General features: G+C 41.4%; 1 protein-coding gene across 1 annotated transcript in view; it reads right to left on the reverse strand.

Moving 5' to 3' along the window:
• The window catches only part of LOC117255647 (ras-specific guanine nucleotide-releasing factor 1-like), a 35475-nt gene extending 9905 nt beyond the window's left edge, over positions 1–25570 (reverse strand). The window contains exons 1-16 of the mRNA XM_033624770.2: positions 24943–25570; positions 17308–17414; positions 14300–14447; positions 13384–13476; positions 12146–12399; positions 11950–12029; positions 11200–11393; positions 9797–9906; positions 9483–9601; positions 7600–7760; positions 6952–7015; positions 5916–6058; positions 5024–5106; positions 4069–4317; positions 608–981; positions 256–372 (exon numbers count right to left, since the gene is read on the reverse strand). Coding sequence (XP_033480661.1) covers positions 256–372; positions 608–981; positions 4069–4317; positions 5024–5106; positions 5916–6058; positions 6952–7015; positions 7600–7760; positions 9483–9601; positions 9797–9906; positions 11200–11393; positions 11950–12029; positions 12146–12399; positions 13384–13476; positions 14300–14447; positions 17308–17414; positions 24943–25218 — 2572 coding nt within the window. The 5' untranslated portion in view covers positions 25219–25570. The remainder of the gene's footprint in view (positions 1–255; positions 373–607; positions 982–4068; positions 4318–5023; positions 5107–5915; positions 6059–6951; positions 7016–7599; positions 7761–9482; positions 9602–9796; positions 9907–11199; positions 11394–11949; positions 12030–12145; positions 12400–13383; positions 13477–14299; positions 14448–17307; positions 17415–24942) is intronic.
• Between the last annotated feature and the right edge of the window lie 1383 nt (positions 25571–26953).

Genomic DNA, 26953 nt, shown 5'->3' on the forward strand with positions numbered 1-26953 from the left:
TTCTAATTTGCCAGGACACTCCACTGGCAAGTACACTATGTCACTAGCACTAAGTGCTAAGCTGCTGGAGTTTGCCAGCTCCTACATTCTTGCCAAGTTACTTAACATACATGCCAACTCATTTGTTTTGTAACTGGTGGGTGGGGATTCAAAAGTAGATCACAAGATCTACTAAAAGGGTCTCGGACACACAAGCGGTTAAACAGAACACTGGGTCACGATGCAGTGTGATAGAGAGACAAAGTCATACTGTACCAGAGTTCTTTGACTTGACATTCTTGGGTGTTGATGGTGATTTGGGAGGAGACATTTCTGCTTCTGCTTCATCACTCTGATTTGGATCCTCATCACATTCCTCTCTCACAGACAGATCTGGACAGAAAAAGCATTTCACAAGCTGATTGTTTTTTACTTTAGATCTCTTACACATGCAAAATATGATTCAGTACCACTTTAACTTTAATGGGCTGGACTGTGAAAGTGGCTCTAGTGTTAGTGGAGGATACATACAAGACATGAGCATGACACTGGGCTTGTAAAAATGCTACCACACTACACAGAAACCTCATTAAAACTGAGGAAAAAGCCCTTGGACAGTGATTCTGACCTTGCTTGTTGAGCACAGACTCCTCAGCCTTGCCTTCGGCTTTGGTCTCTCCCTCATCGGGGATTTTGCTGGCCATGGTGCTAGACACATAGAGCTTGTTAATGTCGAGGGTGGTCTTACTGAAGGGTGACATGGTGGAGTGCATGCTTGCATAGCCATTGGGAGAACAGCTGAGAGCAGCCAGGTCTAGGGCTTTGCCCCCTGTGATGATGGGGATGTTGAGCGAGAGCTTGCGACGGCGGTTGGGTGAGGACGACTTGGTGATGGAGAGAGGAGGAGGGGAGGAGAACTTGCGGCTGGCACGCGGTGACGTGGGTGGCTCGCCGTAGAGGAGTTTGTTGTTCTGGCTGCTGGCAAAGAAAAGCTCCAAAGAACTGCAGGAAAGAAGAGGAGAAAAAGACAGGAGGATGAACACTGAGAAGAGTATCTTTTACTACTAAAAAACAACACCTTGGGGATATGGGGTAATTATTCACAGTGACCTGAATAGGAGAGAGAGGAAAGGGGAGAAATGGTGATAATGGGGGTGCACAGTGCACTCGGTGTCGGTACACAGAGGCAGAGAGGGAACACATTAACCACAGGGCTCTTCGGGAGCTCCTGCCTCTTTTATTTAAGCTACATTGTTTAAGACAGCATCCTCCTTGCACTGAGAGCCACCCCCTCTGAAGGCCTATAAATAGCATGTCAAGTGACAGTGTGGGAGGCACGGGTGCTGCCAACAGCAACCAGCCCAGGGGAGGCCCACAGAGACATGGGGAGAGAGAGAAACAGAGAGAAAAGAGGAGCCAGAGAGAGAGTCAGAGAGGGGAAGTGGGAGAAAGAGACAGAGGTGCAGTGCAAAACAAACAAAAAAAAAAAACAGGGGCAAAAACAGTGAGACTGAGAGGGAGGGGGCGAGAGAGGAGCAACATAGTGGATATGGATTCCACCACAGCGAAGGCTGCTGGTTGGGAGTGGGCGAATGGGAAGCCTCCAGCCCTGTATGGTGTTAGCTGCAACCATGTTGTGTCTCCTTGCCTAAATTTGCAAAACATTTACAAATAAGGAGATGAGAATGACAAAGATGGCACTGACAGGGAGGATAGGGAGAGAGATGAAGCACAAACAGCAAAGTGAAGAGTCAAGAGAGGACACAAGTAAAGCAGGAAATAGGCAAAATGAGAGGAGATAATTAAGCAGGAAAAGAGGGAGAAGTAAGACAAAAAGAAGGAAGGAGGGGGAGAGAGGAGGAGAAGAGAGCAGGGTCTGGGTGCAAAACTCCACCATCAATATTTAATACCGTAGAGCCGCTGCAGATGATGGGAGAAAGGGAGAGAGAGAGAGAGGGAGGGAGGGAGAAGATGAGGAGAGAGGGAGAGGGTGGGGTCCTGCAGCAGAGTGAAGGGTTGCCATGGTGACAGCGCAGCGGAGAGAGGAATGGTCAGACTCATGGAAAGAAAAATAAAAGTAAGAGAATGGAAAAGGGTAAAAGAGAGGAATGAGAAAGCAGAGGAGGGGTGAGGGGAGAGGAGGTGGACGCAGGACCCAATTAACTGTGATGGTGGACAGAAGACAGAGGTGTTGGTTGTGACCTCTCACTGCCTCTTCTCTCGTCCCTGCTCACCTGGAGAGGGTATGATAGCATGATGGGCTGCTTACAGTCCACGTGAGAGCAAAGACAAATCCAGACACCAGAGAAGTCCCACCTTTTCACTGCACCATTACAGAACTGTTGCTGCATCCTCGAGAGAAAAATACGTGGAAAATTCAAACTTGGTTCCTTTTTCAGTCGTCACACACTACAGGGATTGGCCTGGCGGTGAGATGCTAGGAGGGGTTTAATAGAACAAACCTCCTGTTTACAGGTAAAAACACTTCATGAAGAGGGACTACAGTAACTCTGAGGTAACTTAATCACAACTGAGAACACTGCTACACATGCACAGGTGCTCTGTTTTCACTGGGGATCTGCTGTGTCTGCTGGTTGAGACACTTTTCCTCTGATTGGCTGATGTTGTTATGCATTTCAAGTTCTTCACATGTACAGCACATTGATTTGCCTTATTATTGAAAGGTGCTCTACAAATAAACCTGCCTCCCATGCCCTAATATATCAAATAATTATGCCATTTTTGCAATGATGCACCTTGACTTTGATCACATTTCGTTTGACCTTGGAGCTCAGCTAGTCGTACCATGTTGGTTTACTCTAACAAGACTTAAGAGTCTTAGCAAAAGCCATGCTAGCTGCCCCTTTTACTTGGACACAGTGGTTACAGTGACAATGTTAACATGCTGGTGTTTAGCAGGTATAATGTTTACCATGTATTGACCGTCTTAGTCAGGTGTTAGCATGCTAACATAGCACTAAATGCAAACTACAGCTGAGGCTGATGGGAGTGCCATTAGTTTTCAGGGTTTTTGGTCATTAAACAAAGTTTATTGAAACTTTGACCTAATAATGGTGCCAAGTAAAAGTCAGGGGATCATCAAAGTCTGTAAGATTCATCCTCTGGGGACTATGCATATAATAATATAATAATATTAATATAATATAAACTTTTGTTTTGCTCCTATTTTTTATAAAGTGAAATTAACAATTTAAGACTTTTTCTATCTACACAATGGGCTCAGTTTTCTCAAATTTTGTTCACAAATTTGTCGAAATTTTTCAAAGACAACATTTTGCAAACATATTCCACAATCCATCTACCTGACAGGTGTGGCACATCAAGATGCTGATTAAACAGCATGCTCTAAAAGGAGCAGTTTTGTCACACTACACAATGCCACAGATATCCCCAGTTTGGGGGGAGCGTGCCATTGGCATGCTGACTGCAGGAATGTCCACCAGAGCTGTTGCCTGTGAACTGAATGTTAAATTCACTACTTTAAGCCGTCTTCAGTGTCGTTACCGAGAATTTGGCAGTACATCCAACCAGCCTCACAATCAAAGACCATGTGTAACCACACAAGCCCAGGACTTCCATATGGCTTCTTCACCTGCAAGATCGTCTCAGACCAACAAACTGATAGTTGATGCAACAGTTGGTCTGCACAACCAAAGAATTTCTGCAAAAACGCTCTGTGGTCTCAGACGATCTTGCAGGTGAAGAAGCCAAATATGGAGGTCCTGGGCAAGCTTACTAGACTGGTTGGATGTGCTGCCAAATTCTCAGGTAAGACACATCTAAAGATAGTGAAATGAATATTCAGTTCACATGCCACAGCTCTGGTGGACATCCCCTGCAGTCATCATACCAATGGCAAACTCCCCCAAAACTTGTAACATCTGTAGCATTGTTATCTGCGATCAAACTGCTTATTTTAGAGTTTCCTTTTGGGTCTACAAAGTGCTCGCTAGCTTTTTTTGTAAAGTAGAGCTGAAGAATTTCCCACAATCCACGGTGCAACTGGGCATAACAAATGACAGATAACAGTGATATCAGTGAGCTCACCTCACTCAGGGGATCACTCACCGTGCAGGGATGGCACTGATCGGCTTCTTGTAGATGGTGATGAGTTTGTCCAGCACTACGTCAGCGCTGGTGAAGACGCGGTAGGAGTGGAGGAAAGTGTTTAGGAAGTCGATGGAGAGGAAGCGCAAGTCGGTCAGTCTCTCCAACAAACGCTCCACGCTGGCGTAGCGGATCTGTAGCACCTTACAGGAGTTCATCATCTTGCTGAAGCGAATGTCGACATCATCACAGTACAAGCTGGTGTCCGACCTGCAGTGGGGTTTAACTGAGGTTAGGAATGTGACTCACAGAGATTTAGCTCCCACTGCTTATACAGCCTACCTACAGTTAGTACACTTCTCTAGTCACGTGCGAGTCAGTGGGTAAAGCATTAACATAGCTGTGGGTTGGATAGTTTCCCCAGAGGGGGAAAAAAACAAAAATCAATACAATTATCAGGAAAGACTAATGACATTTACTCATAGTGAAAGTAAACTGAGGCAAATTCCTCCGTATGTCCACCCGACTGGCCTCTACAGGCTGTACATGATTCGGTGAAGTGCAGGCTTGAAAGGGCCCACTGAATCATTCAGCTGCGTATACATACAAACAGAGGGAGTGTGTGTGTGTGCATGTTGGTGTGTGCTCTCCTAATCTTTATAAGGACTAATTTGAGACCTTGAAAGTGAGGAGATGTTTTGAAAAAGTAAAAACATTTCTGGTTTACGCTTGTTTAGATGGCTATAAAAGGGTTAATGGTCAGAGTAGGTTTAGGTTGGGGTTGTGCAGGTAGTTGTGGGAATATGTGATGTCACTGAGGGTCCTCACAAGAACAGAAGTACATATGTGTATGAGTTTGGGCACACATGTTCATGCATTATTCATGTGTTTGTCATGTATTTATGTAATGCCAATGCCAGTCTCTGATTGTGCATGTATAATGTATGTGCATTTCTGCGTGGTGTCAGACTCTCACTTAATCATCTGTGGCACAGTGACTTTACTGTTTTCCTCGAAGGCGTTCATCATCAGGCCATTGCAGCGAATGTTGTCGATGCACTGTAAGGCGAGGTGACAGACACAAAAAAGGCACTCGGGTGAGTGAGTTCACAAACGTGTTGACGATACAAGTTTCTACCCCTAACGGCCATAAGAGTTGTTATGTTCTTATCTTTTTAATGATTATGTATATCTATAGAGGAAGTGTCAGATGTTTGCAGACCATAGTCTTAAGTTTAATTTTCAGCAACAGTTGATTGCCACCAATCAGCTGTTGCTGCCGTTCAAAAGAAGGCTGAGGGACAGTCTCCATAAGTTGCTCTCCTCCTGCTATCTCTGACTGGTTAGCACGAGCTAACACAGCACAACGTGATCTCATCACTACTTCTCACATTTTGCCACTTGGTCAGAACCCCCGTGCAGCGGTTAACATCCGACACTGAGGTGTTAATCTCACAACAACACCCATGAAGGCTCGACTATCGTTTAACCAGTTAATAACCATTGGGTAACATTAGCTTTGTGATGCCAACAGTTAGCTTTGTCACTGTGTGTGTAACACTGTCCTAGGCACAGAGCTCCAGTCCTGCAGCAGTAGTCTCAAGATAAAGAGAGAAAGAGGGAAAGGGACTGAGCGAATCAATATGCTGTACGCAGCTCAACAATGAAATGAGATTTTAAATTTCAAGGTTGTGCAGAATTAACAGGGACTGGCTGAACTTGCGTTAACTGTTGCGATCACAACATTGCAAAACCCTGGAGGGGCTGAATTTTAATGTAAACTTGTAAACAAAATGCTTCACTTAAATCAGCACTTCACTATCCTGCTGTGTTTTTGGAACATATTCAGTCTATAATCTGACACCTACCTGACTGATGTCACTTGTCCACGCTGACTTCTCCTGTCGGGATGAAGCCACCAGGATGACAGTGTAGGGCTGGACGTCTTTGGGCTCCACCATCACTTTGAAGTCCAGGTGCTCTGTGTCCTGGCCACTCCGCTCTCCTTTGGCTGTAAGGAACAAATTCAACAATCCTTATTTTACAGTGACAGGGAAAAATGAAATACACTGAGAGCAAACACCGTAAGAAGAATGAGGAACATATTAGAAAACAGAAATGCCTAAATAAGATAAAAATTAACACTTTAGCTAGTTCTTTTTTCCATATTTGTGAGTGAGTGTAGCTCAAAGCTCTGAGAGGGCCCCAATCAAATTTTCCATCACATTTGTTAGGTGTGTAATCATACCGGTATTTTATATTGATTTGTAGATTTAGAAACACTTAACCATGAAATGTCTAAAGGGCCTAATAACTAGAAAAACTACAGGGAATCTTGCCCTGATGAGTTACAGGAAGAAAACTTAATTAATTAAAAAAATAAAAATAAAAAAGTCAAGGAGCTCTGTAATAGGGCATCCAGTTGGGATTTTGGTGGTCTTGCCAATTTTAAGACACATTCTAGACATTTCCAGATCAGTATTGAGGTGAACATTAAAAGTCTTAGTGTATTTTGTAGTTCATAAATAATGTCAGTAAAGCTTTCCGCATTGAGCCACAGATGACTGATTCTTACCAGTACCAAAAACCTTAACCTTGCCCTAACACTGTATGACAGCCCTCTCCTTCTGAAGACTATATCCCTGCAGTATCATTGTACTGATTCATTGTCACTACTCATTTTTTGCCAACCCCAGCACAACAGTTACTGTGGGGGTGATGGGGAGAAGGTAGAAATGATGCAAGTGCTAGGAGTCAGGGTAAAATTAACGAAATACTCCCCTACAAGTTTGTCTTTGGTAACATCTGCAGTTCTTCAGAGAAAATGATGCCAAGTAGTTTAAAGAGCTTTATAGTTTTATGTTTTAACTACGTCATACAGTAAATATGAACTCGGTAACTTACACTCATCATCTGTCCCCTCTGCCTCCTCCATCAGTGTGCAGTCTATGAGAGAAACCACTCCATTCTGTGACAGGATTGAAAGGTCACAAGGTCACACACAGTTTGTTACCAGCTAATAGACAGTGGAGGCTTCTGTACAGTTTAAATAACAAAATGCTGCTGAAAAAGATACAGACTTTGGAAATGTCTCTATGAGGGCTATTAAAATCTGGGTCAACAATATGATTTAATCAGATGTGACTAAAACATTTTCTAAAGAAAATAAGATGAACTAAATAATTAATATTATATGTACATATTACATAAGTGATAATTATCAAGCTACATCATGTCAGTCTATGCCTCGTTTATGTACTTTAAAAAGGTGCAGTTTTTACTGTTTATCATACTGTAATGTTGATAATACACATTAACACTTAACACACACAAATAACTGACATCAATTTTCGAGACCCTTTCAGTATTAAAAGGACTGATACTGCATAACAGCTGGGCAAAATGTAAGGCTTTGTCAAACTTTTCACTCTCAATTATCATGGAAATTGTAATTTTTAAACTGTTTTATGGGATATTTAAAGAAAAGTTTACCTCAATTTATTGGGTTGTATTTTTTAGTATTAGGTCCTCCTGCTAAGAATCCTACTGTACCTTAGTGATGTGAAGTTTTCCCCCGGAGCCACGTGTACAGATGATGAGATGTTTGGAAAAGAGGAAACACTGTCTCTCTCCTTCTTTCTTCAGAGACAAAGAGCCCAGTCGGCCTCTCGTGATCTTCCCTTTCTCGCTCATCGGCACCTGGATCAGAGAACCTGTGGAGTGTCGACACACACACACACACACACACACACACACACACACACACACACGGGAAAACACATGAAATTTGACTTTGACCTTGATCTTATAATTAGTGTTTAACCTTCGAAAGCCCTTTATGGGAATAATTAAATGACACTCTCAGCTATGTCTGTACCACAAGTTCCTCACACTTGTATTAGCAGGTGTGGACAGATAAGGACAAATGCACAATATGTTTGCTCCAACTGTATCTGTAAATTACAAGTGTAAAATTTGTGTGTGTAAACACTCTGATTTCTGTTGTTAGTAGTTTGCAGTCACAGTGAAATGTAGAACAGGCATGTGTTTGTGCACCAGTAATCAATGCAGAGATGGTGGAAGGTGTTAAAGATCTGGGTGAGAGTACATGTGATGCACCACAACAGAAGAGGCTGCAGAAGAGACATGTGAAGACGGTATTTAATGTATGCTGACGAATTCATATTTAACTGTGATACAATCCTACTTTTGTCAGTATGACACATTTAAGGGCGTGTGTCCATCAGAGGTGATCGTGCTTATCGCTCCTCAATTCTATATGTGAGTATTTGTGTTTTGACCTCACGTCATCCTTTACAACTACTCATGTACCAGTTTCCATAAAGACACTGTCATAATGAAACCCAATGCTTTTAATGACTTTCAAAAGAAAAAGTTGATTAAAGGCCATAAATTTAAATATTTTCAGTTAAAAAACAGCCTTGCAGTTTGCATGCAGTGTTGGGTAACAAGTGTCAGAAACGTACCAGCTTTTATTAGTAACAAGTGGTGTCAGGAATTACAGTTTGAAATTCAGTAATTACATCACGATTACTAATCTCAGTAATGCTCTGTTACTTTGACATTTGTGGGTCAGCTTGTTTGCTGTTTTATCAGGAGTTAGATGTTGGGTTGATTATCGGTTTGGTATCTCTGCATTCAGTGGAGACACTGGTCCGGTAGAGGTGTTCAGTGCATAAACAAACAAATCTTTTACAATGAATCTTTAAACAGAGCTGACTATACTGAAGTGAACATGACAGCTTGGATCAGAATCAGATTAAACGTACGACTGAAGACAGAATCAGCAGCAAACAGTGATGTGTTTACTTACTGACATACAAACTGAGGTGCGTTTGAATGTGATTGGTGATTTCCACTGCTATGGTCCAGATGTACAAGCTTGTTGCAGGGACTTAAAGGGACAGTTCACCCCAAAATCAAAAACACATATTTTTCCTCTAACCTGTAGTGCTATTTATCAATATATTGTTTTGGTGTGAGTTGCAGAGTGTTGGAGATATCGGCTGTAGAGATGTCTGCCTTCCCTCCAATATAATGGAACTAGATGGCACTCGACTTGTGTTGCTCAAAATGCCCAAAAATTTGAAAAAACTAAACAGCTCTCTTTCCATAAATAATGACCTGGTTACTCAAGATAATCCACAGACCTTGTTTGCAAGTGGCTGTGATATTAGCTTGCTATGTGGTACTAGGTGAGCTAGCAGTAGATGCACACTTCCTTCTGCGTGGTGATACAGCTGACAGTGGGTTCAAATGTAGCCTCCTTAATCAAATTAACTAAGCATTTGAAAACATGAATGAGTTTCAGTTTTCATTAATTACAATGTTTACCCTTTAATCGTCTTTGTTGACTATAAAGTTAGCAAACAGACCGATATAAAAATCAGTGTTCATGATCTCGACTTACTTACCTTGCCTTACAAATGTCTGACTGGTGTCCAGCAGCACTTCACAACCTTCCACGATCATCCGCTCAATAGCAAGGTTCTTCCTGATGTTCTCCGTCTCACTCACTTCATCATGCATGATTCTGTAGGGACACAATGAATTCACAGTTAAAGTTGTGTGTTCAATTCATTGATAATAGAGTCAAATCCCTCCACATCTGATACACACCTCTGTATTTATTAATTCATTTACAGTGGATTTCTTTGAGTTGTAACATATACAACAGCACAATACACAATATATTTCCACTTGTTTGTCTGACTGACAGTAGATCTACCTAGAAAGCTCCTCCAGTTTTGACTTGGCGTAGTCTAAACTGTTTCTCTCCACATGTTCATGGGGAGTGTGGGCCAGCAACTCATGCAGCGTCAGGATGTACCGAGGGATCTGAGAGAGAAAAAGAGAGAGATGTTTAACCCACCTATCAAAACGGGTATCTTTAATCCTTTAGTGTTAAAATGTGCACTTCAAACTTTGAAAGGTCAAGAGATTTAAAGCTTTTGAGAAAGCAGTGTCAAGCATCTTGACATAAATGGCCTTGGACTGGTAATTAGTTGATCATGGAGCCTGTCCAGAGTTTGCCTGAAAGGCAGAAAGATCATCTCTTCTACCAGAGAGCCAACGACGCTGACACTTTAATTCACTTTCACCATGAAACACTATTTCCTTTACCACCACAGCATCCACTTCTATGTCTTTACTTCAAATCTTACTCTCAGCATCATTGTTCTGCTGTTGACGTACTTTTGAAAACGTCACTTCATTTGAACACAGACTGTTGTGCAAAAGTGCTACAACTGTTTGCATGTCATCTCATTACTGAAGATCAGGAAACAAAGGACAAGTTGTTCATTTCAACAAAAAAATTCTATTTGACATCTCACAATGGTCAGTTGAATTTTATAATTACTCTTTTTCACACAGATAATACACTGATTACCTAACAGAGGCATTCTTACTAAATTTCAAATTTTTTAACTGATGTGACTTTGATCAAAGTTGGAAATATAATGCACTGATGAACTCTGATGTTTAAATGTTTCACCTGTTGCCCTGATGTGGAGCCACGATTATCAGTCAACATTTTTATACTTAAATGATATCTTGCAGAAATCATTTGTCCAGTCTAACCAGACCAAAATGACAAATACTGTCAAATGGGCATGTGTCTAACATTAAAAGACATTAATCTCACCAACAATAAACAAAAACAGCATACAAATTTGAAAAAAAAATTGGCTTTGTGAGACATTACAATAAAGTTCTAGCTCATAAATGAAATGTCAGATAACACCATGATTTTGAGAAAACATGTAGGTATGAGGCATTTTGTCACTGTGCATTTTTTAAATAATTACACTTGTGTCAGAAGTCAGACATGTGATAATGTAAAAAGCCACCATTGTTGGATGAGATTTGTAGGAAGATTCTGGATTGCTTTACTGTACTAACATGAATCTTACTGCTTGTCTACAGGTAAACCAAGTTTGGGTAATTCAGGTCAGTACTTCAGAAAAGTAAATACAATACTGAATCTAAATATATTTTACCACAGTGATGTTGGAGCACTAAAAAAGTGTACTTTCCAGGTTTAACAGGTGCCACAGAATACTTAATGAAATAATGTGGTGAGTCTGTAACGATACTGCAGTTGTCCACACTGTAAACCTGGTCTCTTACCTGAAACATGGGGTACGTGAGGAAGGTCTCCAGCGTCCTCTCCTCACAGTCGGGCTTGGCCTCGTACTGTTTCAGCAGCTTGTCAAAGTCCCGGTTCTGTTTGCAGTGCGCAAGGATCTGCAGGCTGTACTGGTGGTTCCTCACAAACTCCTGGTAGATGTTCAGCATGGGCAATAAGATGTCAAACAGGTCCGCTGTAAAGAGAAGCAGAAATCTTCATGACTATACAATACGTTTTGTTTAATTCATTCATACAATATATTACCCATGTGTTTATCATAAAATGTTTTATCTAAAGACAGAAACAAATTATAGAAATCCTTCTCCATGAAAAAGAGTCAGTTGTTCTTATCAGTAAAACTTTCTGCAAACATGTAAAATCAAAATGTGGCCATGTGTTTATGTCCTGGTCTAAATTCAGCCTGATCTGTGCCATCATTAAATCTTAATTTAAACAATGAAACAGGTTGTATGTGAGTACAAAATAATTCTGAGTTATGTTGTTTACAGTGAGAATCATGAGGGAAAAGGACATTGTTTCTAGTAAAGGACTTTCTCCATTTTTTTTTAGAAATGAGTGCCACAAGCTACCCTCCAATGAGTTGGTAGTCTCATGGGAGGATTTCTTAAAAACCTACAATATGTATATTTTAATGTGTGATTTGGGTGAACTGACCCTTTCAAATCCCAACAAAAGCAAGCCTAATGTTGAGCTGTGTGGGTGACTGAGGGGTCGTCTCTGTCTCTTACCCAGCACTAGTGTCGGCCAGCTGGCTATCCGGGCCTTCAGGCCCTGGTAGAAGATCTGATGGAGGAACATGATGGTCTCACTGAAAAAAACCAAACGCAAAATAGCACTCGTGACTATTGTTTCTCCCTCTCTTGTTCAAAACCGTTGACAGCCGAGTCACACACCACTATCACAACCAGTCTCACCACCAGCCACCTGTTAAGGAAGATGCTGCTGACATCATCGTGAGTGATGGGCGGCTTCTTGGAGCTGGCAGCCATGCGGAGCGGCCGCAGGAAGTTGTTGACCAAGATGTGTAGTTGCTGGACGTATTCGGCTTCTGCCTCCAGCATGCTGAACACCACCTGGTTCCTCTTCCTCATGCTTTCAGCGTGGGGTGAACGGATGTAGTCCTGGATGATGGTTTTCCACTTCCTGCGGCAAATCCAACCGCGCAGAAAACTCTGCACCTGAGATAAAAAAGGGTGAGCACACAGGAGTTAACCTATCTTTGTATGTCTGTGTGTGCATGCAATTTTGATTATGTAATCCAGTGGATTTTGGAGGGATTTTACATGCCTAATAAGTAGGTTAATTTTCTCTTCACAAAGAGGTGTATTCAGTCTTCTCGCTTATTGTAAACACAAAATTGACATATTATTACCTCATAAAGTTGCCATGGAGGACACGCCAGCAAACATTTGCTCTTACCACATCCTGCAGACATTAGCATTTATTTGGAGTTGTGATTCTGCTGACCTGACAAATGTAAGTCCAATATTCATCCTCCTTTAAACTCTGTTTTGGTCTTCACCAACTCCTGAGACCAATGGACTTATTTAGTTGGAAAAGGTTCCACCAGCTAGTTTGCTAACTATGGCTATCTACTGTTTGTTACTGGGTGTATGAATACAGCCACATGCTACAGCTGGAAACCTTAAGAGCAAACCAAAACAGAAAAGCTGTGTGCCAGCAGAAACCAAAACACTGAGCTCAAAGACGCTAAAGCGCTCTGTAGAGCTGAGAGAAACTGCAGAATCAGGTGATAATTATCTGTGCATTCATCACCTCAGCTTTTTCAGCTTAAAATAACCAACTTTCCAAAACTTTCCAAACTCTCCAGCTTTATTAAGACGCAGGCAGCTGCTGCAGTCGAGCTGAAGACAGAACAAGCCGGTGGTTGTAGTGGATGAGGAGCTCCCTGCTGTGAATGCGAGTGTGAGCTTCCCTGAATAAATGAAGGTTAAAAATAAAACCTGCAGGTGCCAAGAGATGATGTAGTGTTTAAAAACCTGTTTCAGAAACCATACATATCTCTGCTGGAACAGATCAAACTTTCCCCCTCCCCACTTGGTCGTCATCTTTGCATTGCTTTAGTTTTTCTTGATAAATAAAAAGAGTGAGTCACGCTTTCTCCTTTAAAACTGCAAAGCATGAGCGCAGTCACATCTCACCTTTTTAATCTTCTTGATCTCCGTGTCATCCTCACTGGGAGGTACCTCTGGATTTGACTGGATCTTTTCATTGTCCTTGAGCAGTCCAGCGATCTGAGATTCAAAACAAATCAAACATTGCATCGACTGAGTGGGCAAAGACAAGTATCTCACGCAGTATGCAGCAATACTCGTGATCTTGTCTTGTCATATTCTCTCACTGCACTCTTTTTATTACGATTATGAATGTTTTATTATGTGTTCTTTTTTTCATACTCAGTTTTTGTCCAACTTTACCATCCATTAGCTGGTTTCAAAGAAATCATATATGAACAAAGTGTACCAGCTGCATCAAAAATGTATTTTATTTCATTCAGCCCTGTGTCATTTACCCCCATTAGACTGACACAGTGTATGAATAAGAATAGACCAGAGGTAAAAAAGCTTTTAATAAAGGACTGAAACAAACAAAACAACCCCAAATCCGTTGCTACTACACGTTTTAGCCGTGGAAAGTGAGACAGTTGATTATCATTTTGTGTTCCAGGCTGCAGTATCAGGTACAATAGAGGCTGATTCATGCATATTGAAAACATTCAATTCTATTGGAGCCAACCATTAGCACATTAAAGAGAGGTGCATTTGATTTAGTTTAGACTGAATAATTAGGATACAAAACACTCAACAGTATTGCAGAGTCTCTAACAAGGACATCCCAGAGGCGCTGCAAGATGTGACGCTCACCATGAGCTCACGACATTGTGGTAAGAATCTGGGTCGTGACCTTTGTCCATTGCCCTTTCTGTCTTTATATTCTGTGTCTGACTACTCTCACTTCCATCTTTTAGCTGTCTGTGTCTGTGTGCCATACAGTAACACAGTAACACAAAACACACACTGACAGGTATTACTAGCATGAAATTACAAGGCAACTTACCTCTGATTTTAGCCGCTCTATCTCGATTTCCCCATCCTCTATCTGTTGTCGAAGTTGCTTAGCAACCGTTTTCTCCGTCTCCACTATTTGGATTAGATGGAGATACTTCTGCATGAGGCTCTCATGCTCTGTAGCCAGGTTCCTGTAACTATACAGACACACACACACACACACACACACACACACACACACATTGTAAGGACCTCATTAACACATGTTTCATGGGCTCTCCATAGATTTATCAAAGCAAAAGCAGACCTCTGATCAGTCCACACCGAGCGCAGGCACTTATGCAACCATTTCTTCAAATACTTGCAGGCTTAGCAAACCATGTGTAAAGCCTGCTTCTGCATGAGCGATTATTCTGAGCATTACCCAGTTCAACAAAGGGTTTTAGTTTAATTTGATTCAACATTGCAAAACAGCTTGTTAAAGTGGAAATGTGCTGAAATAATAGGAAGTAAAAAAGAATTTTAAAGCATTAGAATAAAGCATCTAGACATCAGAAACCTTTATTAAAGCAATATAATAATATGGAAATACAGATCTTCATTGCCCTGCTGTGTATTAAATGCTTACAGGCCAACATACTACTGTACACTAAGTGCTGCTGCCTTGACTGAGCACTGATCAACGCAATCTTCAATAAGTCCAATCAACTGACCTTTCGCCATACAAATGCACACTGCCGACATTTAGAGTGATTGTATCGCTTGGCTCTCATGACCCTCTTTTGTCTCTGAATCTTAAAGGGGCATTTTGCTCATAATTTTACAGCAGAGAAGAGAGGTGGGAATTCACAAACTTCTGTAACTTTATTTTCTGATCCTACAGCACATCCAGTGACAATCTGAAGCCTGGCAGAATATATTAAACAGGACAGGGATTCCAGACTATCAAATGAATAATGGGGTTGTTAACATCCTGTTGTAGCCCATCCTAAGTCATCTTAATGAGATTTTTGAAGCTAACACTTTTTAAGCCAGGCTAGCAGCAGTGTTTAAGGGTTAGCAGTGACCACCACAGAAGGAAATATCTTGACAAATATCGGAAAAATGGTTTTGCGATCAGGTCATTTTTGAAATTATCAGTCCTAACTTTGGTTTACAGGTGTACCTACTCTTTTTTTAGTAGTCTACCTCTGAGTTAATGTAAGCATGCTAACATCCTAAACTAATAAGATGACCTTGGTAAACACTATACCTAAAAAATCAGCATGTTAACATTGTCATTGTAAGCATGTTAGCATAGTGACATTAGCATTTAGCTCAAAGAACCTGTGCTTTAGCTCATATTTCGTTCTTGTTAAGGTACAATTCTTTGTGTGTATTTTATTTTAATGTCTAACTGAAATCACATTTAGTCATCACATTTAGTAGAAAAAATATTGTCAACATGTCTTTTAAACTTAGTTTTAATAGTTTTTCATTACTAAAAGTAAGATTTTTTAAAAAAGTGACAGACGTTGAGAGGCTGCCGGAGTGCCAGCGTTAGCTTACATCGTAGAAGGAGAGAGAAAGCAAGACAACAGCTGTGGTCGACATGTCATGGGCAGACACTTGTTCCTAGTATTGAAGAGTGAGAACCACAACAGCTTCTAACCAGACAAAAGTGCACAGGCACGCTTACATTCTGCTTAACATGCTGCAGCTGAGCAGCTAATAAGCTAGCTAGTCTGCAAACTGATGTTAGCAATGCAGACATAGCAGACAAAAACTATTTACAGGTATAGAGTGCTCCAGGGATTACGTTTTTCTACAGGCCGACATGGACGTTAACATTGTGCTGGTTCCTTCAACAAAAAGCCCATTGGATTTTTCCATTGGATTTTGGATTATAGCAGAAAAAAAGCTCTGTGGCAATCAAACATTTATGATACTTGCATGTTTTGTTCAGCAGAAGTAAGAAGTAAAAAGCCAACATTAAGCTATAAAGAAGTTCACAAGGTCACATGACCTATGTCACCACCATAACAAGACTGTAAAGCCATATTTGGTGCAGCATTGTGATGTTCTGTTGTCTCATTTAGTCACTTGTCTCATTTATTCACTTGTTTAAGACACATAGAAGCTTCAAAGTTCATGAGTGGGGTATTTACTGACATATTTTATGTCGCAGAACAAAACTCTTAAGCTTGTGTTAATGACAGACCTTATTTCAGGCATCTAACCAAATAAAAACCCATTCAAAAAACCAATTGACCTTGAGAGGACGGAACTGTGAGTGGTAAGATGCTAACTCATTTCCAGGTTTTCGGACTCATTCCTGGTGCATTCTATACTGTGCAGGAACTGTCAATTAGGCCTACTTTTTATAAACAGTATTGCCGGTAAAAGTGAAAGTGAACACACTCTGTACTGGTGTTCGCCTCGCTATATTTGCATTTTTTCTGCGCAGTGTCCATGATTTTAATAGCTTTCTCTTGGATGCATTCTGCCTACAGTCTGGCACCTGGTCACTACCTTTTTATGAAGTCTGACCTTACCTGTGCACTATACCCTGAAATTTCCCAACACAGAAAGAAGAAAACAAGAAAATGCAGGCAGAGGGCAGGGTCTGCAGATAAATACACCACCACACACTTCTAGTTGGTCCTAAGTGATGACTGAGAGGGATTGCTTTTGTATGACTATATAACATAGACTGTATAAAAGAGTCTATGATCCATACATTGTTTTTAGAAAAAATACCGCATGGTTTACCTTTAATTTCAATCAGTGGATTTTGTCTACTGTATTAGGCTATAAAAAAGGTAATTGTATACTCTAACTGACCACTTTGGTGCTGTCAAGAAGAAACCTTGCATCTCCAGTTTGAGTGATATTATTGCCTTCCACTAAAGAATTACATGCTGATCTATGGGGTGGTACAGTTTTGGCCCCTAAAGGCTCCAAAACCCTTTCAAGTTCCTATACACAAACATATACACAAACACTCTGAATAAAATCTCCTCAGATCAAACCTCAGCTGAATGTGTGTATGTAGGTGAGACGTCATGTGTGAGGTACCTGGCCTGTGTGATGGCAGCCACCCATTCATCACAATCCTTGACGTCCTCTGTGCGCAGCTCCAAAGCCTTCTGGTTGTCATGATTAAACGAGACGATAAAGTAGTACTGGAAATCAACATGATAGAAGGAGTCAGTATATAAAATTTGTTCAGCATATCTTGAGACAGTTAAAATATATGAAAGGGTTTTAGTGAAAAATGTACAATGTTCTCCTGATGATCCACAGGAAAACCTACGTGAGAGGAAACCTTTTATTCATCATCACTGACCGGCGTTTTCATAAATCTACATTTTGTTGCATTTAAAGTTGTATGGATACACACATGCATGCCCATGTGTGTGAATGAGTGGGAGAGAGAGATCCTGAGGGAAAAGTCTTGAGAGATTCATTATAAAGCCTCAGTGTATTCTGCCTGTAACCTGGCAACTCACCTCTGAATTGGTGGAAGCCTCTCGACTGACGCCACATTTTGTTTTGCTTTGTCCCAGTGATTTGGTTGCGTTTTAGTGACACAAACAGCTTTACATGCTCACCTGTTTTTACTCCATCGCCAATTACCTCCAGTGACTCAACAGCCTTAAAGGTCCAGTTGTGGCAATTGTGGCAAATGCATGTGGAAGTGTTTCCTAACAGGCTTATCAGATAAAATCCTCAAATCACCAAAGTGGTGGTCATTGTATTAATAGTACAGACAGTCTATTTGTGGTTGAAACACATCAAATTATATAACACTGATGCATTGTAAATAGACCCCCACAAATCCAATATATTGGATTTTTTTATCCCTCCCAAATGCCAAGAGCAAATCATTTATGAAGGAGAGTAATGTTCAATATTTCCTGATGAGCAGCAGAATGGGCCTTTGTCAATAATGTGCTTCCCATCTCCCGCTTCCTGTGAGCTGGTGTGTCAAGCCTTTTAGGCAGCTATATTTAGCTCCACGTCACCACATTTTTTATGCCACGGAGACATTATCGCTCGTTAAGTGAAACACCATAGCCCATAGTAAATCTTTGTTTAAGAGCTATGAATAAAAGGTGTTTAATTTCACCTGGAAGACAGAAAAGATTAAACACATCTACTTAAGTAATGGTTATGATAATGGTGGCTAGTTTAGTTTTCTTTAAATAAAAATGCTTTTTCAATAAGTTTTTTTCTTTCTTTTTTTTAACTAATATACATACAGTACATATACATTTACAGCTATACATTGATTTTCTGTTTGGAAACCCTGGCCATTTGTAACAACTCCAAAAAGCTACGCAATATTGTTTTATCACCTTTACACTATATTAGTTTTTCTAATTTTATGAGATTTGCTTATAGACATGATTTTGAACAAATAACATGTTTCAGAGTCTGATGCAGACTCAGACATCAAACTTAAGTTTAGCGTTCGGCTGTAAAACACAGTTAAATAAAACTGTAGTAGTAGTAGTAGTTTATATTGGGTTGGCCATCAGAGGTGTTGGTCTACCAGGCCCAAAAGTTAAACAATGTCAAACTGGTTAGCGTGCAGCATTTGCATGTTCTCCCCATGTCATTGTGGGTTTTCTCTGGGTACTCCAGCTTCCTCCCACAGTCCAAAGACATGCAGTTTAACTGGTGACTCTAAATTGGCCGTAGGTGTGAGTGTGAGCGTGAAAAGTTGTCTGTCTCTATGTGTAAGCCCTGTGATAGTCTGGCGACCTGTCCAGGGTGTACAGTACCATGTCTCTCACCCAACGTTAGCTGGGATAGGCTCCAGCTCCCCCGCGACCCTCAAGAGGATAAGCGGTTCCGTGTTCTGTCACCTTCATTAAAAGTACTGCACATCCATTACAATGGGATAGCAAAGCCAATGTCAACAAACTCAAGAATAAGTATGTAAAGGTAATGTTTCTTCACTGTGTAACTTAAACCACCTGCAGTAAACTGAAAGTGTAATCATATTTAACTTTAAATTTAAACAATTAAATATGAAAAATGCATTTACAGACACTCTATACACTTTTCAAAACAATTGGAAATATATTTGGAATATTGAAACTCTATGATTCCACAGATATTGTAGACAACTATTGATGCATGGATACATCCATTCAGTCTTGTTTGCTTCTTTTCTGAGCGCAGATATTGTTGAGAATTACTGTGATTACTTTACAGCTGGCCACAGTTGTGCTGTTTTCATGCCTACATTTAACCTATATTTAAGATTATACTATAAATTCCCAAACTATATTTTTTAAAAAGTTCTGAAATACCTTCATAAAATCAGTCAAAACAATAGTGAAGTCATGAAATATGAGATTAATGGTGGTCTACTGTTGTATCGGGATCCTTTTTTCTTTATTTTTTCGTAAATTTGTTTATATAAGTGCGAGCATTTCCACCTCGCCCCCCTCCCTCTACCCCTCACTACCTCACATTTCTCATATGCCCATATTTGCTGTACTTGCTAAGTGAAGCACAATGCCGAGGCATGTTGTTGCACATTTCGCTGGCCCCTTCAAATGCACTTTTTCAGATGCAAATAGGGGTTGCCATAGTAACTGTGGGCTTAAACGTAGCTCGCCTTCTAAATGGGGAATAAGAACATTTAAAAAGTAGAACACTCCAAAGAATACAATGAGAACGGAGAGACAGACGGAAAGGGAGGGAGAGAAAGATCTTTTGCCTTCTTGAGGATTGAGGGCTATAAAAAGCGCTGTAGCCCTGCAAGGTGGCAGTTGGCTTGGCATCTATTCGCTGCATTGTCCCTCTCCCTGTCACACACAGATAAGATCCAGCACTCGCCCGGCTATTCCTTCTGTAGCTCTGACACACACACAGTACATGCACACACACTACTGACACGCTCAACAGAAATCTGTTGTAATCTGCATATGTAACAGGTTCAGTGTTAGAAATCTACAGTAGCATTGCCTCAGATGACCTCTGCAGTCTGCTCATTGACTCAAGTGTCGCTCTTTGTTTTTCAAGAGTGGGGAAAGTGAAAAGGAAATCTGTATGCCCTCAGACACCTGGAGCATTGATTACTCTTTCTGTCCTCATTTCACCTTTTTATAGATCGACATCAGCGTATGCAGCAGCACACAGTAAGGCAAATAGAGACTTCAAGCCACGCACAGTCTCACAGGACACACAGATGTGGACACATACAGACACGGACACTGATTGATTGCATACTACAAAGTGTGTCGTTTTCACACACTAAAACCACGTATATTTGTGCATACACCTTCAAATCTTATGTACGTGTGCATACAATTTCACACCCCCACACAAATAACACAAAACTGAGAGAATTTATTCCTGACACATATTATGTAAAGGGACACGTGCTGAACAGAAGACTGTGTTATGCTAATTGAAGGCTTTCAAATTCATTTAATTCACTGTTGAAATAAATTCACTGGAGCAGCCTGCATGAACAGCTGTCATCATAGATGTCACTCAGTCCATATTTCATCCCTAGAATAGAGCTCTGGTCCTGACACCGTTTTAAGGAAATAGGCTTGATGGTGAGCAAAGTTCAATAGTTCACACTATGAGAGTGGCCGACGAGTTCTCATGGCTATGCAACAAAGTATGTTGTTAATCAGTGCCTTACAAAAAACCCATATGACGAATATGAGCTCTTTCTGACCTGCTACCTCTATTTAAAGGAGCCGCTATGTAAAGATGTAGAGGAGTAATGGCGTACTGAGCAGGGGATAGAGTCTCGCTGCCTTTGTGTGTGTTGTAATCCTTGCCTCTCTGTTCATTGTTGTGGCAGACGGTCCGGCTGTGTGTGCTTATGAGTGCACATGAGTCCCTGTGTGTGTATCCCACTTGCTAGCTAATCACTCCTGCTCTGCACTGCTCTGCAATGCCATTGTCTCATAGGATAGCATCCACCCTGCAGTCTCCCACCGGTTAATAGTGTTAGCTCTGTCAGCACTGTTGTTAGAGCTGTTTATGGAGTTAGCACCATTAGCTGCTAGCTGCCAGCTCAGCCACCTCCATGTTGAGAGCCATGTGCAGACAATTCCCCTTAGACTCTGAATCACAGATATGCTGTAACTGTCGCACACAGTTCCATTAAGGTCTGGTTCATTTTAGGCAACTACAACTATCCATGCATTTTCATCTGTTTCTCCAGGACCAGGTCGCGGAGGCAGCAGGCCAAGCAAAGCACCCCAGACTACCCTCTCCCCAGCAACGCTTTCCAGCTCCTCCTGGGGGACTCCAAGGTGTTCCAAGGCCAGATGAGATATGTAATCCCTCCAGCGTGTCCTGGGTCTGCCCCAGGGCCTCCTACCAGTGGGACAAGCCTGAAACACCTGTAACAGGAGGCGTCAAGGGGGCATTCTTATTAGATGTGCGAACCACCTCAACTGACCCCTTTTGACACAAAGGAGCAGTGGCTCTACTCCGAGCTCCCTCCTGAGGTCTGTGCTTCTACAACAACTACAAATACTTCGTAAAAAAAAAAAAAAATCCAAGAAAAAAAGAAAAAAAACTCCTAACAGTCAAGTTGACGACTGCAAAATTATTGCTTGACAGGAAAAAAGACTGTCTTCTTCCAAAACACGAAAACATGGGTCGTTTGTACAAGCAGCACTTACGACCCACATTTATATTTAATGTTAGGTAGCAACCTCTAGTGGCCATTGTTATAATGACAATAGCAAAGGAGGAGGTCAGGTGACATAGTATAAAGATCGACAAAGCCCACATAGGGAAGTGTTCTGGGTGGAAAGGTGTGTCAAACAAAGACAGGACTTTCACCCAGGAGACTGCTGTCTGTGTCCCACATGAGACCAAAAGTCAACATTGAGTTATATGAATTGTGTAAGGTTGTATGTCTCATGAGGAAATAACAGTAAGTACTTATTTTAAGCCATACTATGGTCTTTTCTCTAAACATAACCAAGGAGTTTTGGTGCAACTGCAACCATTTCATGACGTTAACCACGTATTAATGGTCATAGCTCTAGTGGGTTGTATTTAACATACAACGTATGGGGTCATATGAGTCAGAGGACTTGTTGGAGGAAAACGACAACCATCCAGTGCTTTTTTTCCCGTGCTAACAACTGTAACCCCAAACACCTAAATCTGACTCCATTACAGGGAAAAAAAATGTCCAGGGTAAAATAACCATGTATTTACTTGCTCTGAATCGTCTAAATTCTGCTGGCACATCTGTATGGCGCCCCGTTGGTGACACTGATACTAATCCTGACAGCCCTGCCAACAAAGAGCAGAGGGCAAGTGTTTGAAGAGCATGACGTGACAGCAGAGTTCAGCTCCATGGACAGCAACACCAGGTACAGATGATGAGAAGAGACGCTCAGGAAAACTGTACAATAGTCTGTCGTAATGAATTAAGCCTGTGTCTATGCTTTATTCCTCATTTATACAGTAAAATATAAATATTATAACTTAGGGGGTCCTAACAAGACAACCAACAAAGAGATAGTACATGTTCATTACTGAGAAGCTGAATAATTTAATTTAAACGTAATAATTCAGTAATTTGAGTCTGACAGTGTAACATCCAATATGTGCAAATGTCATCAAACTTTGTTTTGGATAAACAGATATTTTAACTATTTATATGAAATAAGAGATCACAACACATGGTGCATATATTATCAAAGCAGTAGGTGGGAGAGACATGAAATGTTCATTATTTGTGAAGGGATTTTGGTTGTATCCATGTAAAAGTTATTGATTTTTTGCAGGACATTGAGTCCCAAGTCAAGTCCCAAGTCAAGTTAGGCAAGTCCTGAGTTGAGTCCCAAGTCCTAAACTTTGAGTTTTGGGTCCCAAACAAGTCATAATGTGCTCTTCATCAAATGGCATTTCAACAACAGATTAATGTACAAAAATTACAAAGGCTGTTTAAACTTTGTATTTGTTTGTGAAACAAATAATCAAATTTGATGGAGGTTGTTGCGTCTCTGTAATTTTCGACCCATTCATTTTGCATAATGCAAGTCATTTATTGTTCACCACCTGTAGTTTAGCAGTAGTAGTCTGTACGTGAACGTGATGTTGTCAGATTGGTTCAAACAAAGTGGATCTGGAGAATTAGAGTTGACTTGCTGGAAATGAATACTGTTTACATTAGTTGATTCAGGAAATTAAGGGAAACTGATTAATTTGTAGCACACTTTTTAAATAACATGCTTTAAATATTTGGGTTTGGGGGGATTTATCAAGTATTTTCAAGTCAAAAGGCTCAAGTCCAAGTATAGTTGTGACTCATTGGTGTTGAAGTCCAAGGCGAGTTGCAAGTCGTTTTTGATTTTGTTGAGTCTTAAGTCTTTACATGTGTGACCTAATACCACACCTCTGATATATAGTAAAAGTGCAATATGTCTGTGAGGCCTACAGTCCAGGTATTTCTAAATTCCAGTGAAAACTTTCATACATACACTCAAAAGGAAAATAACTGTCGGATTCAACATGTTAATGGCACTGGTGGACCACCTGTTTGCCTCATGAGCGCAGATGATGATGACTGAAGAGATAAAAATATCACCCATCACTTTGACTTCTGACTGCGATTCTTTATCTGCTGTGCTGCAGGGGGAAGCAGAAGAGACTGCAGCTGGCAGAACAGATTTCAGAAGGTGACTGCAGTCGTAGCTCACAGCAGCTTGACCACTTCTCTGGCTCTTAAATGCTTTTATGCCACAAGGTTTATTCCTTCCAGCAGCCTTCCTAACCTAACCTCTTCAAAACTGTTTCGCTGGAGGCAACCATGCTTTCCCTGAGATTATTTCTGACCCTGTCACACTGGCACAAAAAAAAACAACAGTGGACATTGTGTAGCCCTCACACATGTTAATCCACGGCACTAAATGCCCGAGGAATTAAACGAATAGGGGATGTACTGAGAAACAAAAGCAAGCCTGGGACATCGTTTAGGCTCCATTCATGGCTGTGGTTAACAACCTCATGATAATGAGAGAGCTATCAAATGAACCAAGCCGCTCGAACCGAGGAGACGCAGTTGCCAAGGTAGGATGCTATTAATATCAAGACAAGGAATTAAATCAATAGGCTACGTCAAAACGACAGGGAAGGGGCAGCTCTCATCCGCAAGGTGGCAACCTGCAAAGTTTGGATGCTGTTTTAAGTTTGCTCCCCACATATGAGCTGCGAACCCTCAACATTTGAGATGTCTAAAAATAAAGTCTCTTATGTAAAAATAAATGTGCTACAACAAACAGTGTGGTGATGACGAGAGGAGAAATTGAGGGACCAGTTTTTGGTTGGCAAAGTTTCACAGATACCTGCATTCATCCTGTCAACTTTAAAGCACTGTATGTTTCTGTATTTTTGATGGGTTACCTCAGAGGCAGGCTGTGAGGCTATTTTAGTGCAGAATCGAGACAATCAATCAGTTAGAATGACGCCATTACGTAACACCGAGCGTCAAGTGAACATCTCTGGGACATTGTTTGTGTGATAAATAGATGTTGGGATAAAAACAGCAACTGCTGCGTACACAGAATACCTCCTCTCGCTTTCAGACACATTGATAAAAGCAAGTTTCTCACAACACACACAGGCAGCAGCGTCAGTGAGGAGGTTCACACTGACACTGTCAGTCAGTCAGACCTATGGGAGCTCGCCGTGTGATCGATATCTTACCTGCTTCTCTAAGCATTCCTTCGCTGACAGAGACGGTTTGGGTGACGGTGCCCTGTCACAAACACATCCCTCCAACAGGTACAGTCCGGAGGGGCGTGAGCTGGAGTCGTTCTCGAAATAAAACAGCATATTCTGCAACAAAGCGAACCACTTTGAATGCCATTTTGTGTTGTCGGAGCTTTTCTTACTCAGGCAACCTCGCCTCGTCCCGTCCTTTTTCGCCAAAAGCGCCAGATAGGTGATGTGGCCATCATTGAGTCTCATCCCTTTCTGCATTTTGGCTGTGAATCCGACAAGGGTCTGCGGGGATGCCTGCGGACTCTTACATGTTCTTCTCCTCCTCAGCACCTCCGAAACACAGTCAGACTTGGTGGGCAGCAGTCCACTCCCGCGTGCCTATCCACAGTTGCCACACTAACGTCTGCAACGGCGGAAAGAAATGAATAAAAAGCGTAAGAACAGGACGCACGGATGTAGTCAAAGTTACGCATTCAACTGCACTAAATCCACGCTGCCAGCCTTACTACACCAACCTCCTCAGAAAAGCCTTCCTCGTGAGCCCGAACCGCTCATGATGAGGACTGAGGTGTCCCCGAGCATAGCCTACACACGCGCACAGAAACGAGCGCGCGCGCACACAGCATCCTGCTCTCACAGAGGGAGGAAGCGCAGTCACGTGACCCGTCCCCGGAGCAGTAGATTTCAGCACCTTGGACAGAAACTCCGAGGAGCAACACAAGAGGAGCAGAGAGACGCAGCTTCTCCATGTGGAGAATCCCGGAGCAGTTACAGGGCTTATCAGGCCCCGGAGACTGACAACACACACACACACACACACACACACACACATCTGAGAGGAGTGTTTCCTTTCTCAGAATTAAAACCACATGTGGAAAGAGTCTGACTCTGGGATAAGGAATCAAGTCAAGATCATGCAATGATAATGTCAGTCATGTCTGTGGTCGACTGTAATATATGGGGTATATGGGGTGTACAGAGCTTTTGAATGGCCTTGCTTAACAATTTTATTCATTTTAAAATGTTCTACTTGTTTTCTACTCATCAGATTGTTTCTGGCACCGTTGGCACATGTGAATTTCCATTTCAGTCAATAAAGTTTTATTTTATCTTGTCTTGTCTTGTCTTGTCTTGCCCTGCCCTGTCCTGTCCTGTCCGGTCATGTCTTGTCTTGTCATATCTTATCTTATCTTACCTTGTTTTGTCTTGTCTTGTCTTGTCTCTTGTCTTGTACTGTTCTGTCCTGTCCTGTCCTGCCCTGTCCTGTCCTGGCTAATTTTATCTTGTCTTGTCTTGTCTTGTCTTGTCCTGTCCTGTCCTGTCCTGTTTTGTCCTGTCCTGTCCTGTCCTGTCCTGTCTTATCTTATCTCATCTTATCTTATCTTATCTTATCTTATTTCATCTTATCTTATTTCACCTTGTCTTGTCTTGTCTTGTCTTGTCTTGTCCTGTCTTGTCTTGTCTTGTCATATCTTATCTTATCTTATCTTACCTCGTTTCGTCTTGTCTTGTCTTGTCTCTTGTCTTGTACTGTTCTGTCTTGTCCTGTCCTGCCCTGTCCTGTCCTGGCTAATTTTATCTTGTCTTGTCTTGTCCTGTCCTGTCCTGTTTTGTCCTGTCCTGTCCTGTCCTGTCTTATCTTATCTCATCTTATCTTATCTTATCTTATCTTATTTCATCTTATCTTATTTCACCTTGTCTTGTCTTGGCCTGTCTTGTCTTGTCTTGTCATATCTTATCTTATCTTATCTTACCTTGTTTTGTCTTGTCTTGTCTTGTCTTGTCTTGTCCTGTCCTATCCTGTCCTGTCCTGTCCTGTCCTGTCCTGTTTTGTCCTGTCCTGTCCTGTCCTGTCCTGTCTTATCTTATCTCATCTTATCTTATCTTATCTTATTTCACCTTGTCTTGTCTTGTCTTGTCTCTTGTCTTGTACTGTCCTGTCCTGTCCTGTCCTGGCTAATTTTATCTTGTCTTGTCTTGCCTTGTCCTGTCC

This window comes from Epinephelus lanceolatus, chromosome 2, assembly GCF_041903045.1.
Source record: "Epinephelus lanceolatus isolate andai-2023 chromosome 2, ASM4190304v1, whole genome shotgun sequence".
Classification (NCBI taxonomy): domain Eukaryota; kingdom Metazoa; phylum Chordata; class Actinopteri; order Perciformes; family Serranidae; genus Epinephelus; species Epinephelus lanceolatus.